The sequence below is a fragment of the Parambassis ranga genome, chromosome 3 (genome assembly GCF_900634625.1).
Source record: "Parambassis ranga chromosome 3, fParRan2.1, whole genome shotgun sequence".
NCBI classification, from domain to species: Eukaryota; Metazoa; Chordata; class Actinopteri; family Ambassidae; genus Parambassis; species Parambassis ranga.
Genome location: NC_041024.1, coordinates 5,992,327 through 6,007,678, shown reverse-complemented (window position 1 = coordinate 6,007,678; position 15,352 = coordinate 5,992,327). Strand labels below are relative to the sequence as shown.

The following is a 15,352-nucleotide window of genomic DNA, read 5'->3' as shown; positions in this document are numbered from 1 at the left end:
ATATTTACACTGTGATCAGTTCCCATAGGCAAAATACGGATCTGGATTGGACCCTGATGAACTATAGTGTGGAAGTCTGTGTGTGTGTGAGAGTGTGGGTGGTAGTATCATCCTCCACGCATGTGTGCTCAATCGTTGCCCCACTCCCTACTCATGTAACTCTGATGTTCACTGTATGAAATGAAGAACACCTACAGGACAATGCACACATCATGTGTCCCCTTTGAGGATGCATCATCACAGAGCATCATATAACACAAGAGGAATGAACCAATCACAAAATACAACACATCTGAGGATAGTATGGACCTTATAGGTGAATTCATATTGTGTAATATAGTAAGTATGCAAAAAATGAAAGCACATCACTGCAGTTGTCAGCCTCATGTCTGGAAATGTGGCATGGAATAAAATTTCAGATGACACTTCATTAAGCCTCCCATGCAGGCATCTACTGTTTCAATAAAAGTAAATCGACCACATTATTCTCACTGCAGTGGCACTGCAACATCCTGCAATAGTTGTCATGCACTGGGTACAGCAGCTCTACCAGTGCAACTGTGAAGATACACAAAGTACATTCCTTTCTCATGGCAACACCAAAACAGCAGATGGATGGAAAAAAAGAAATGTGACAATTACAGAGAGGTTAATCAAATTATTTCTATAAGAGAGGCGGTAACTTTATTTGGTGGAAAAAGCCACAGTGAGAAACTTGAAAGCTCATTAATCTGTGGAAAAAACACAAAGTGCACACACATTTATGTGACAAAGACCAGAGGCTAGAAGTTGGTCTTTAAATGTGATAAATACAAGTGATGGTTTTGGTTTTATCCTTTGCCTTCATTTTGCTTTGTTAGACACATCTAGCTAAAGCTAATGCATTGAACAACCTTGGCTAGCTTCATGAAACTTATAATGAGTCTTCAGAGTTTGTATAGAAGTAAGCAGCAAAAAATGCCTTGTTAGAGTGATTTGAGCTGACATGAAGGCCATGATAGCTCGGATGATAACACCTCTTTAGAACTGCAGTGAGGAGAGAAGCATCCCAGAATAAATGGCACATCTAACCTTGAGGCTGCAACAGCTGAAGACTCTGCTGGTTTTCTTTCTCGTCAGCTAGGAAGAGGAAACAAAGGCTGCTGCTATGGTGATTGGTATGGGCAAGATTTTGACACACGTAAGGCCCCCCTTAAAACCAGTCAACAATTAATGTAATGCCACAGTCCACGTGAATATTGATGTTACAAATGTTTCTTTGATCAGGCACATACAGTGAGATGAATTATGGAAATATTAAGAGTGCCAAATTCATATGACCTTTTTCCATTGAACATTCTACTACAGCTGCTGCAAGCCACACTGGAGAAAGTCATTCCAGCTAGAGTAGGATTGAGCCCAGACAGCCTTTAAGCTGGATGCGTTCAGACCTATTTTCAAATCTGGCTAGCACACAGTTGTGTCCACACTCAATCCGGCTTCATCCAGCGTGCTTGCTGTTCTCCAAACCACTAGGTGGCGCCTGGTAATATGGCTAATAATGTGGCAAGCCGGATTCACTAGCCACATTTGCATTCACACCTGAGCCACATTTGAGCCAATCCTGCTAGATCCACCTCTCGAGGGTGGATCTAGCCGGCTTGAAATCAAACTGGATTCAGCTGGATTGGAGGTGTTCACACTCGGAAAAAAACACATCTGGATTGATCTGGATGCGGCCAAATCCTGCTTAAGCCACATTTTTTCCCCAGTGTGAACGGGGCCTTAGTGTGTTTCACTGTCCTAAAGGCCAGGAACAAATTGTTCAAACTCTTAGCTACATTTTATCTAGAGTATGTAACTCCATGAAACACTTTTTAACCAAATACTTTTTTAATTTGCAAATCCACATTTTTTTCCACACAATATACAAACTAAAACTCCTGTCTCTCCATGCACTTATTGTTTTACCCCCAGGCTGACAAACAGGAAGTGCATCCTACATCTTGATTGTACAGACATAACACTCACACACACATACATACATGGGATGTACACGTAATCTGAGCTGAGGAGGAGAGGGAGTGCTGGCAATGGTCACATCTCTCCTTTGTTTTTATTTCCTCCAGGGGAGCTTCACAAATAATTTCACATGATTTCTGTCCTCTTTTATTGCTGCAGCCTCCCAAAGGGCAGCCCAAAAATGAACACTCATATCCAGCTAAAGCCACAACAAAGCTTCCCCCTGTGCACTTTCCACAGTGGATTCAAGTCATATTTTTGGCAAGAAGGTCACCTGTTATATGGGAATATGCACAGTGTGAATTCATCTGCAGCAAAGGGATGATTTATGTCATGACATGCAGGAAAAGAAGAGTTTCCCAACTCTTTTGGAAATGCACTTTAGGTTTTTCACACAAAATTGAAAAGTACAGTTTTTAGAGACAGTCACACACACTGAGGAGGGTAAGGAAGCTTTCTGACAGGCAATGAGCTCATGAGATCTGAATGTCTTCCTGTGGTGAATGCTTTTCTGTGTCTTTCTCACAACTATTCCCCCTTTTTCTCACACTTTTTGTCTCCCAGTCCTCTTCACACGTACAGCTTCAGCTCTGCCTGTGCTAATTCTTTTATCTGCTCCATTTACAGGGAATAAAAAAAAACAAAAAAGCCTAATTCTGGATTTAAATTTCTTAATCTGGTAAGCGGGTGTGTATTTTCACTGCTCCAGGAAAGGCAGGTTTTGGGTTGCTAGGTTAGCGATTTAGCTCTCTGTTTAATGTGCCAGTGTGTGTGTGTGAGCGTGCGGGTAAACATTAAGCTTGACAAATGGCCAGTGGTCTAAATCAGACTCAATTAAGATTTACGGTGGGCGAGGTGCCCGCATAAAGAATTTAAACAGTTTGAGTGTGGATTTGTGTTTCTACAGCTTTTCTACAGCAAATGTTTCTTTTTTCTTTACTTACACAAACAAAATGACTTTAAATTATGTATCAAATTAGAACAGAATTGCTTTCTTCTCTATCTTAAAACAGATCTCGAATAGTTTTATGCCATGAGTGTCTTAACAGCCTCACAGTCAACAACACAAGTTGTAACATAAACACTCTGGAAATGGCTTTCAGACGTCTTTCCAACCACATATGTGTGCCTGACATCAGAACAGTGTGGGCCTCCTTCATAATTGGGGTGTTTGCAGATATGTAATTGCAAACACACTCAACGCAGCTGGAATGCTACTTTGAATTATATAGGATTCACGTCAGTCGGTTATATGTAAAGCCACTGCTAAAGAGAACCATGCAGTTATGTGTTCTTGTACTTTGTGAGGTCTATTTGAGATTTAGACATAAGCGTGTGCGTGTGTGTGTGTGTGTGTCCTCTGGGAACAGACATCATTTATCACCACATGGAGTCCCTTGGGGAACATTTTTGCTGGTGTCCAAAGGAACAAAAAAGGGTACTCCAAAAGGCGAGTCCCCTCCCCTCATTTCGGTCACTCCTCTCGTCCCTCAGCGTCTTTCTGTCCTTCATCCCTCCCATCCCTACCCCCCCTCCAACACTGGCACACTGCTCTTTCTGTGGTATCCCACCATAAACAACTGGCCCATTTAAGGGGTCGCTTGCTGTGCAAGTTGCAGCTTTTTAATCAAGGGGGGTCCAAACGTTCTGTGCAACTATTTCCATGCCAGCTCCTTGCCTTTATGTTTTATGGCAGATTTGGACAATTTGCTCGATGCTCAGAAATGGCTCTGTGTATGAATTCAGTCCTTCTGTTCATCTATTGCCCAACACCTTTGGCTGGGGGTCATTTGGCAGACAGAGGGCCTGGGTGACCTCAGTCCTCTGGATGGGGTCAGTTTCTTTCACAGAGAAATCCCATCGTGGCTATTATGCCTTTCCTTTGAGCCCTTTGGACTGAGAGCCAAATTCAAACTGACAGGAAGGTAACACTGGGCAACAATCAATGCTGCACCAAGCCTCTGTTGCCCCTTGTGTTGTTGGAGGACACTGAAGTGGTCTTTCAAAGGCTAAGATGCTATACTGTATGGATTTGTTAGTATTTCATACAGTATTTCTCACAACAAATGTCTGCAAATGTCAAACTGAACAGTCCTGAGGATGTAGACACACAGTTGTAGGTCAAAAGGAAGCAGATAAACACTTTTGTTCTTTTGCTGGTATCACAAGAGCTCTAATACTCTGTGCCTGTTTAGTAGTAGATGGAGTTTTCTATCCACCTACACATAATGTGTCTGCCAACTCACACTGGTGCCCTCCCACCTGTGTCCACTCACAGACAAACACGTAATCAACCAGCAGATGAGAACAGAATGTCCAGATATAGAAATGATAATTTAATACTGTGCACTGATGTGCTAGCTGCTTCTGTTGCCTGCATGGATGCAGCATAAAGCATGATGCTTAAGTAAGAATAGGCACATTCTTTTCCTGGATTCAACTTTTAATAGCATTTTCATGATATGATGAAAATGGAAGGAATCTCTAATGGAATAAATGCGTAACGCTGTCTGTCATATGGTTTGCAATAGTAATATATGGTCGAATAAAATATTACTCTGTCCAAATAAACAAGAAAAGCTCTAAAAATGTGCACACAATATATTATTTTAAAGGGTAAAGCATGCCTCCTGTTTGGCAGTTCGACAGCCCATCTGTTCAGTTATTGGAAATCATTACAGCATACAGTCATTGGCAATCAACCAATTCTGTTAGTTTTGTAACTGAATAATTAATAAATTAATTTGAAGGGTTGGAAGCAAACCTGCTGCAGGAAGACTATACTTTATTCCAGCTATGTTAATAAATCAAATACAAAGTACAACAACATGTGCCACGCACCTTCTCCTTGTGGAAGCACAGTTCCATCACTTGGTATAAGCATTCTGTTTATAACCCTACAGCACAATAACATCATCCAACAATTTAGGGAAGCAGCTCCCGCAGGTGTTTTACAAATCACATTATGAGGTATTATGGTATTTGGTAGCAATATGTGGGATAAACCTCCAGGCCCGAAGAAATTATTGCCAGAAGAGTAAAGTGTCTGTAATAAAAAGCTAAAGAGCTTACGTTCCCGTCTCACAGAGGACTTAACCCAACAAGGCCATGTTTGAAAGCAAAGGCCATGGATTTAAACTCGCAATGACCCATTTTCTCTGTCAGCATTTTTTTTTTGAGCAGAGTGAATGGCAGCTTCTCACTGTGTCAGCTTATCTGTCTCTCTCAGTGAGAAACCAATGTTTTTAGAAATATATATTTATCATATTGATTCGTTTTAGGTACTAGAAATAAATGCTAAATATTATCCACTGGATGTTAACAACTGGGCATCTGGGACTTTTGATAAATACAAATATAATGTATTGGCAAACTACCGTAGTAGTCGGCTCAAGATTACAGGTTTAATTGAAAGGACTGACAACAAAACACTTTACCTGATATAAGAATACATGCAAGGTGTTAAGGAAAAGTTTGGTTTGGTTTCTCTTATAACAAGGCCTCCCTTATCTAAGTATGTTTTGTTGCCTGACATAGAGTGACAGTCTCATGGCGTCCATTGCTGTCACGATGATGCTTATTCAAATCATTTGCACTATAAAAGTGATGCTATAAGGCTGCACCGTGTGTTCCAATATGACATGTGTGATATGAGCCAGTCCGCCAGGCCACGTGTTCAAACTAGTTTAATAAACACACTAATGCATGTAACTCTGTATTATAGTTGGAAGAGGTCATAAGCTGACACAACATGAGGATGACGTGTCCCTTAAATCTAGTTAGAAGAGATCATCGTCATGTTTATGCTACATGTCCCCATTACAAATCATTCTCAATCTATACTGCACTGATGAGAAGTCAGCCTAGAAAGATGCAAATCACGGTCTGCTTCTAAGTAGGCCTTGCAGGGCCTTTCCCCGAATATTGTCAGTGTGTATGTGTGTGCTGAGGGGAAGGCAGCTGTTTAGCCCTGTCAGCACAGAAGCTCTTGTCCTGCATCCCTCCCCAAGGTGACTTCTCTGCTGTTGGCAGGCAGAGCCATGAAAACAGCTCCCCAGACTCTCTCTCTCTCTCAGCTTCTCCCACACACTCATCATCTTTTAGAAATCACTGGGCAAGCTGCTTTCATACCTTTTCACCCAAGTCAAAGCACGTTTTTGTGTCACCTCATTTCTGTAATTAGAGATATGAATCAAAACGGCCAACGTAATCATTAAAATTCTTTTCTTTGCTTTTGGCCTTGTCTACAGTCAGGTTTGGTCTTCGGCTCACTGCCAGCACATGAGCACCTGACCTTTTCCACTTTCAGTTCTCATAGTGGAGAACGTCCACCTACGCAGCGGCAGCAGCACACACCTCCCACACAATCTCTCTCTCTCACACACAGAAAAATTGTACTTTTAGAGCAACTGTCTGTGAATTTGCACAGCGTGGAAACACAAGCCTTAGAGCTTTTGGTTGCAGGTGTTTGACCATAAGTGTTAGTAAATAGGCCATTGTCCTGTGTCTACAGTAGGTCATCTATTCTGGTCCGGGTTAATTCTCTACATGGGAGAAGGTGTGCTAATTTCCTCTTGGTGTGTCTCTTCCTCCCTCTCTCTGTTAATTGATTAAGAGGATTCAACCGGCTGCTGCACGTTAAGCTCCGACTGCGACCACCAATACCCACATCGAGATCAGCTGGACACCACTAATACAAGTACACAAACAGACACAAACACATTTGCTACTCGAGAGGACACTGCAATTACTTTTTTATCTATTCCCAAAGTTGGAACCATAATTGTCACCATATTGCCATGTGCCTAACCACCAACATCTGACCTAGCATTAAAAAAACTGCCTAAAACTTGGTGGTGCCTTGTGGTAACTTTCCTTTAATCCCTGGTGTGGTCACATAATGAGGCTGAACTTTGTTTTTGTTTTTACAACCATTCATTAAACAAAGTGATGTTGACAGCAATTTAGATATAATCAAAGACAATGAAGACCACTGAATTAATCAGGCACACTGAAAGCATAGCGTTATTCCTTCATGTGAATCCACAAACTGCATATAGGCTGATAGTAAAAGTCATATTAAATCATTATCTGTCAAGGCCAAAGTTAGGAGCTATGCTTCTGCAGCTGCTAGCAAACAATCCCAATTGACCCGATTATGAATTTCTCAAAATTTGTAATCAAATAAAAATAAAACAACTCATACTAGCTAAATATTTTCACTTGTACTGCACCAACCCCAATATATTGTTATACAATTATAGCACATGACCTGAAGATGCCTGCAGACTTTTTGAATAAAGTTTACATATAAAACTTCCTCATGCCTACAACAAACACTGTCCAACTACATTGACTGCAAGAGAGGATAAACATACAAACACACATCCTAAAGCAACATCACCTGGCTGCCCACAGTAACATTTCTCCAAAACTCCTCCTCACTAATCCACTGACAATAACACATACACACATATGTGAATACTGCTTTAAATAACCTTTACAGTCCCCCAGACTAACCCCAAACAGAAAATCACAGTTGACATGCTGGAAGTTGTTGCCCATTCGATGCAGTCTTACCTTTGTGACAGTCATGCAGAATCAGTGGGTGAGGAGCAGGCCAGTGTCCCCTTCAAGCAAAGAGCAATGCCGCAGGAGTGGCAAAGTGATGAGGAGGAGAGGAGGGCAGCTCTGCTGAATATGCAGAGAGAGAGAGAGAGAGAGAGAGAGAGAAAAGAGGAGGGGACAGACAGGTTAGTGTGTCTGGCTCACTAAGTACTGAGGGCTGATTGCTGCTGCAGTGAAGTAATGGCTGGCAGTCAGCGTGCGGTTGGTTACTACAACAGGGAAAAGCTCCCTGCTAGGATACACCCCTCCCTCCCTGCCTCCTCCCTGCCGCCTCCTTCACCAACTGTTCACACGCACACACAGTGATGATGCACTCAAAAGTCTGGCTGCCCTACTCTCTCTCTCTCTCTCTGTCTCTGTCAATATGATTAGTGATGGGCTAATACAGCTTATTGATGAGCAGGCAGGCAGGCAGGCAGGAGGAGCTGGAAGCAGTGCTCCCTGGGACAGGAGAGGACTGCAGAAGAGAGGGAGGGAGGGAGCTGGACGCTGTGTCGCAGTCTGCTACTCAGGCATGGAGCTAGCTGCACGTAATCTGGTGTGCGTGTATGTGAATGTGTGTAACACCGGGATAAGCAGGAGGAGACAAGAGCATTTTAGATGTCTGCATCAAGCCCAACAACACTAAATCTGAGATCCAACACAAATGATACACATGTATATGCTCTATGCAAAATCTGCACCCTTTGATTTTATCTCCTTACAGTCACACTGTGTTCAGATTTGGAACATCTAAAAGGATTTTGCATGAATATGATGCACATGATGCAGCCATGCATTTAGCTAATAACTGTAACTTTAAGCTTTCTACCTCTCAAAGACATCAGAGACTGTGTGATATTTTCATTTTAAAGTCCTTTTGTGTAGTAGCACCAAGGCAATCCACCCACAATCCCACTGTAACACATCTTTGTCACCCTAAACTGTCTAAACGAAGGGATGCTAGAGACAGGCCAAGATTCCAGCACAGTTACCATGGCTCAACTTCCCACAGCTGAGTTAGACTCTTCCTCTCTAGTGGCTGTGACACACAATACTGGCTTTGTTTTGTGCATCGAAATCTAAGTACTTGTGTGTACATATGTGTACATACTGTATGTGTCTGTACATGGTAGACTCAAAGTCACTGAAAGGAAAAAATACATTGTACAGGGATTAAAGTCTTCTGTCTTATAGTGGTTGTATTGCAGTCACTCATATTGTCATTCAGTTGTGTATCTTAGGAGGGTTAAAGGCCCCATTCTCTGTATTTCCTGCCCAAAACAATAATATTTCCTGTGTCTGTTTGCACGCTGTGGGTGTGGAGGAGTGGGTCAACAGCTGGAGTTCAGTTTAAAAACGTATATATAAGAAATAATTTGTTGAAATGCATAAATTACCAAACATAGACTCACCTGTAATGCGTTTGAAGATGATCTTCATTCCATTTCAATCTAGTGTTTTCTTCCATTCCAGTGTGAAACTTGCAGGTTGTGCCATATTTCCAACTCACTTCTTGTGTGTTTAATTAGCCGGAACCTTGGAAGCACTAAGATCCTACATCTTCTCCTGTCACACCTTTTCAGTGGTGTGACAGGAAAAGACATCATCTGGGTGGAGGTGACAAATCCTGAGACCTGCAGACCAGGAGGAGCCGCCATGTCTCACATTTTCCACTTCATATCTGCATGCTCCTGTTCCAAGAGAAGAGGGGAGTACAAAACATAAATATATATTTTTTAAAAATCATAATGAAATCAACACCAATGGATGTCAACATTTATTTTGACAAATAATAAACAGCAGTTACTGTCTGCTTCACATCTGGGATTCATTTCTACTTTTTTCAAAATCTGTTTTGCATTAGGAATTTCATATCTTTATTATTTATTTGTCTGACCCACTGACAGCTTTGTAACCCAGCCCACAATAATTAACAGTTTGCTGCCCCCTTGTGGTCAAATCATGTCATTACATGTATGTTGGTTTGCTCATGCAAGGTTGTATAGTATAAATAACCTAAGGTTTAAACAAGAACAAACTAACAAGTCTCTTGTTAAGTAAGTAAACCAACTGCTGTATAATGGGTTTAAATACTCTCCGATAACAAACATTCAAAACCACCACTCTGGAAACAAAGTAGTAGATTTTTATGAAGCAAAACAATTATAATGAATGATAATAGATGCTCATTCATTTTCCCCAAATTATAAGCGAAAAGAAAAATAATCTTCCGTGATTTTAGAAAGGCCTGAAATAAATAACCATTACTGAGCGTCTAATTAATATATAAACATAGCAAATGCATTTTTTCGTTTCTAATCATAGACATATGTCTATGTTTCTAATGCTAACCAAAGGTTTAATTAGCTAAATGTTTAAGCTAACGGTTCGTTTAGCTTAGCAGCACATTTTGTCATGTGCCATGTGTAAATAAAAGTTAAAACTTACCTTTAGCAAACAAAGCGGGCGACTTTCAAATACCATGCAGTTGGGACTAGGTAGCTAACTAACCAGGGGAAACAGAGGCTTCAGTAAACATAACCGATGAATGAGCTGAAGATTCATAACAAACATTCACTGCAGAATGGCTGTGTAGCATGACTAGCATTTTTGATGTTAGCTTCACGGAGGCTAGCTGTTTCATCAACAACATGTCTAGGTAAAAGGCAGCTAGTGTGTCCACAGTGTCCCACAAGATGAAGACAAAGAAGAGGGACTCTAAACACACTGCTGTCAAAGCTGTGGTTTTAGTGCAACCTGTGACTGTAAACCTGAACCTGAAGAAGATTCTTAACCCTCTGGTGCATAGTGGTCACTGCAGTGGACAGCTACTAAAAAGTAAATTTCTCTTTAATGCATTGGTTTCTATGGTGGATCTGCACATCAGCCTTTAGAGTTGGCTCTGCTGCCATACTCTATTGAGGTCAACTCAGTGGTGAGTCAGTGTAACTGCAAAAAAAGTTCCTCTGAATCCAAGATGGCCGACAAACAGCCACCCTTGCCGACCACGGCTGGCATACCTGCTAAATTCTTCTAATCTAGAAGAGTCCCACAGGAAAAAAAAAATATGATGATATGCAGTAACATCTAAGGAAGGATATTATCTGTTTGGAATATGAAATTTTTATGTCCAATATGTAGAAAAATACGATTAACCATGTGTCCAATGAAGTGGACATCATGCATCACCCAGTATATTTTTTAACACAAGTCATGTAATTGCTTCACTGTTTCTTGTGACTGTTTTGGTTATAAGTCAGTGTATAATTGTTATGTTTATAAGCTATTTGTTTATAATATTTTTTTTTGCAGATTAGTTGTAGTTTTTGTTACTCTAATATTTATTTTATCATATTTTGTAGTAGTAGTAGTAGTAATAGTTTGGCACAGGATATCACTGGCCCCAACTCACAGATGTGAAAAATGCAAATAGATGCCATGATGCTGCATGCACATGGAAGACCAAATACATCTGCATGCAATGCTGTGTGCCACTGTGCCCTGGATGCATTGCAAACTTTTATACAGCCTAGGTGTTATGAACATAGAAGTGTTCCGGGATGCAGAGACCAAAATATCAGTTTGTGTTTTCTTCCACCATGCTAATGTAATGGTTTGGTAATACTGTCCTGTATCCTTTTAGAACTGTGATGACTCACAATAGAGTTTCTCCTGTTGGAGATGATTTGACACATTCAGGTGTAAGAGTCAGTGTCATTGGTTTTCTTATTCAGGCCTAAACATTGCGCCTATACAGTGATGAACACATCCAGTGCACATGTTGTCCACTGGATTGGACATGTCTCTAACTTTATGAAAAAATCACATTTTTGGAAAAAACATTTTGAACTTTTTTTTTCATGTCCTGAGAAGAATAAAAACACTTAAATGTGTTGACCAAGGCGTTCATAATTCATGCATCAGAGGGTTAAGGATGCAGAAGCAGGACATGTTCAACAGACTGTAGATGTTAACGTCAGCTGTACAAATATAAAGTGTTCAAATGTCAATATTTGAACATTCTGTATAAACAGACTCTGGACTTTGTGCATAAAGTCCGAACACAGTGTAAGCACGTCCTATTCTAACATGCTAATGTATCGCAAGCCACTCACGTTACACGTCACCAGTACTGAAAGCGCCATTTTTACGTCGTACGGCGTCGAAAACGCCGTTTTTTACGTCATACGCCGTACGGCGTTTTCAGTGTTTTACGTCTTTACGTCTCTACGTTTTCTAATATTCTAATGATATCCCCCCCATATCTCGCCCAGTCACTCTTATCAGCCTATCAGCAGAGCAGAAGGACGGACCGTTTTGTTTTGTTTTGCTCTCTCCACTCAGGCCCACGCTCCAGTATAGTATAGGTGGCGGTAATGCCAGTCGTAGTGATGACATACTCAATGGAGACAACTTGAATTTCTGAGCTCCCGTGTGTATTTAGTGTTTTATCATTGTTTCACACAGAAACAGCGCCCACTAGTGGGAGCAAATCAGCTACAACCGTTAAACAAGAAAACGAAAGCAAAACGTCTGAATTGATGAAAGAGGGACCGCTGTGCCACGTTGAAGACCCGCTAAACTACACAGGCTGTGTTTTTGGTGAGTGTGTTTTTAACCATACTGGAAATCAGAGGAAATGGCTGAGAGAACTCTTCTTGAAAACTACCTGAGCTGCCGTGTGTGCTCAGAGACCTTCAGAGATCCTGTGACTCTGAGCTGCAGCCACAGCTTCTGTTCAAGCTGCCTGCAGAAAATCTGGGAACAAACTTCAAACAAAAACTGTCCCATCTGTGAAAGAAGATCACAGCAGTTAAATCCATCCATTAATCCTTCTCTGAGGGAGCTGGCTGACTGCTTTGCTAAAAGCAAGAGTACCAGTTCAGATGAGACGGAGGCGAAGAAAATGAAGAAAGTAAAAGAGGAGGAGGAGGAGGTGATCTGTGACAAACACTCAGAGGTACCTTACTGGTTCTGTGAGGACGAGCAGAGAGTTGTGTGTCCCGTCTGTGAGTTTTCTCTGCACCAGACTCACAAAGTGGTTCCTGTAGAACAAGCAGTCAAAGACCTGAAGGAGCAGCTGAAATCTGACTTAAAGTCTCTGCAGGACAAGAGGGACAAACACAAACAAGTGGAGGACACATACAGTGAAATGTCTCAACACGTCAAGAAGCAGCTGCTGTCCACAGAGGCGCAGATCAGAGCAGAGTTCAACAAGCTCCACCAGTTCCTGAGAGAGGAAGAGGAGTCCAGACTGGCAGCTCTGAGGGAGGAAGAGGAGCAGAAGATGAAGACTATCAGCAGAGAGATGAAGAGGATTCAGAAGCAGATGTGCTCTCTGTCGGACAGCATCTCTGCTGTTGAAGAAGAGCTGCAGAAACAGCAGGTGTCGTTCCTCAGCAGTTATAAAGACACTCAGAGCAGAGCCAGAGCCCAGAGCTCACTGTCAGACCCACAGCTGGTCTCAGGAGCACTAATAGATGTGGCCAAACACCTGGGCAACCTGTCCTTCAGAGTCTGGGAGAAGATGAAGGACAAGGTCCACTTCAGTCCCGTCATTCTGGACCCTAACACTGCACACAGGTGTCTCTGTCTGTCTGATGATCTGACCAGTGTGAGAAGTGGAGGCACGTGGCAGAAGCTTCCTGATAATCCAGAGAGAAACACTAAATGTGCTGATGTTTTAGGCTCTGAGGGCTTCAGCTCAGGGAAGCACAGCTGGGAGGTGGAGGTGGGAGGCCATCCATCCTGGAACGTGGGTTTAGTTAAAGAGTCAGTTGAGAGAAAGGTAAAGATATTAGTTTCGTCAAAATATGGATTCTGGTGTTTATGGCATCGCAATGGAAAATACTCTGATGGTGTTGGTAAGACTGTCAGAGTGCAGAAGAGTCTCCAGAGGATCAGAGTCCAGCTTGACTATGACAGGGGGCAGGTGTCCTTCTACAACTCTGTAGACATGACTCACATCTACACTCACAGAGACACTTTCACTGAGAAACTCCTCCCGTATTTTAGTGTCGGAGATGCTGCCGGTGCAGAAACCACTGATGTCAAAGTGTGTCAGTCTGAGGTTTCTCTCAGATGTTTAGGGATGTGATGACTTTTTTTATTGCTTTACAATCAGACCTTCATTCTGGGTCCTTTTGTCTCTGATATTTGACTTTCAAACTGTTTTTAATGTCACTTTCTCTGTAGTCTGAATGACTGTTAATCATCCAAAGTGGTTTTCATGAACAAAAGATGTTTCTGAGATTTCTTTTGATTTTATTATTTTATTTTTTTAATCCATTGATTTATTTGTTTTCTTTCTTTAAAATGTTAAGCTCCTGTGTTTGATATTGTTGATCCATGCTTTTCTGTTTGCATATGCTGATATTTGAGCACTTTTCTCTGTCATTATTCATGTTTTTACTTCATTTGTTTTCCTGTTTCATTTTGAATTAAATTTTCAATTGTTTGTGTGTGTGCTGTTGTGGTGTAAAGGAGTATGTCGCCATCTGCTGGTGATCAGCCTCATGTACCAGAACCAGGCTCTTATTGTGAAAAATCACATCACATTAAATCCTCTGAGTTATATAAAAATACAAAAATAGTTTTGCTGTAAACATGTTTATTTCTGCTGTAAAGTCGTTCATCTTTCATATACTGTCTACGAGTAGACCCTGTGAAGCACTGTGAATGAAATCTTGTTTGTTTAGAAACATAGATTGTCACCTTGTCATCTTGACAATCTGAGGCCAGAAGTGGAATGAGAGGGTGGAGCTGCAGAAGAAGCGAGGTGCAGATCTGACTGAGGAGACACCAGCAGGTCTTCAAGCTAACAAAGTTAGCTTTGTTTGTCAAAGGTAAACTTAAATTTAACACTACACTGTCTCCATTTGGCTCATGTTACATACAAGCAGACTTACTACTGTTTCTAATCTATTTATGCGTGATATCAGTAGTTCTTCATAACAACTGGTAGCAATAGAAAATGTGGTTAGATTTCTAAAAACCTGTGAGTCTGCCAGCAGTCAGCACTTTTTATAATGCACGATATTGGCTCATGATCGTTAGGCCTGTTGACGCACGCTGGTGCTCGGAGGAATCCCTCATGATTCATTCCAACTGAACTGTTCTGTAGGCATTATTTAATCGGTTCATTCAGCAAATGACTGCTACAAAAGAGACAATAATCTGATGCAACCAACCGCTGACTCACACTGGCTGGGAAGCATGTGTAAACCATGAGAACACTCACCTACAGGGACCCCTGTTCTGTGGCTGACTCACTATTCAGAAACCACACTGTAATAATAGTCAGCGGGGTGACTGATATTGCAAAAAGGCTGCTTGCATAGGCAACTTAAAATGTGCAACGTAAAAGTAATTTCATGCTTGATATGGGGCTGACGTGGGATTGAAATGTCACAGATATTAATTTGTTATTAATCAGTCAGTCAGTCAGTCAGATGTGTGCATTAAACACAACAAAATAGGTCCTGGACTGAAAGGTAGGGTAGGAGATTTTGAAAGTGAGTGTCAGCCAGATTTCAGAAGTAAACACACACCCCTTTCTCTCGGAGCTGACCCCGAAGCCACGCCTCCCATTCACATGGATTCAGGCATTACCTGAAGACGAGCTGTGGTCTGTGACTTCGGCCATCATGCACAAACCTCTCTGGTGCGTTCAGAGCAGGAAGAGAGTGACAACCAGCCAATACTCCACGCAGGGTCCACCCGGAGGATTGGCTGATGTTTT

General features: G+C 41.6%; 3 protein-coding genes across 4 annotated transcripts in view; 2 read left to right on the top strand and 1 right to left on the bottom strand.

Moving 5' to 3' along the window:
* Window positions 1–9,134, bottom strand: part of coro2ba (coronin, actin binding protein, 2Ba) — a 30,406-nt gene extending 21,272 nt beyond the window's left edge. Inside the window, exons 1-2 of one of the 2 annotated variants that reach the window (XM_028401409.1) lie at window positions 9,024–9,134; window positions 7,582–7,695 (exon numbers count right to left, since the gene is read on the bottom strand). In XM_028401409.1, coding sequence (XP_028257210.1) covers window positions 7,582–7,596 — 15 coding nt within the window. In that variant the 5' untranslated portion in view covers window positions 7,597–7,695; window positions 9,024–9,134. Of the gene's footprint in view, window positions 1–7,581; window positions 7,789–9,023 lie in introns of those variants that run through there. The other variant, XR_003670337.1, reaches the window with a different exon arrangement.
* A 2,805-nt stretch (window positions 9,135–11,939) lies between these two features.
* Window positions 11,940–13,986, top strand: LOC114433093 (nuclear factor 7, brain-like). The gene has a single exon (XM_028401408.1). It carries the CDS (start codon window positions 12,251–12,253, stop codon window positions 13,706–13,708), a length of 1,458 nt encoding a protein of 485 aa, XP_028257209.1. The 5' UTR covers window positions 11,940–12,250; the 3' UTR covers window positions 13,709–13,986.
* Window positions 13,987–14,349: 363 nt separating this feature from the next.
* Window positions 14,350–15,352, top strand: part of itga11a (integrin, alpha 11a) — a 50,560-nt gene continuing 49,557 nt past the window's right edge. The window contains exon 1 of the mRNA XM_028401399.1: window positions 14,350–14,456. The gene's annotated coding sequence lies outside the window, so the exon portion shown is untranslated. The remainder of the gene's footprint in view (window positions 14,457–15,352) is intronic.

Bases quoted from the DNA above. Each gene is read 5' to 3' on its own strand.
- LOC114433093 (XM_028401408.1), top strand. From the start codon at position 12,251: ATGGCTGAGAGAACTCTTCTTGAAAACTACCTGAGCTGCCGTGTGTGC.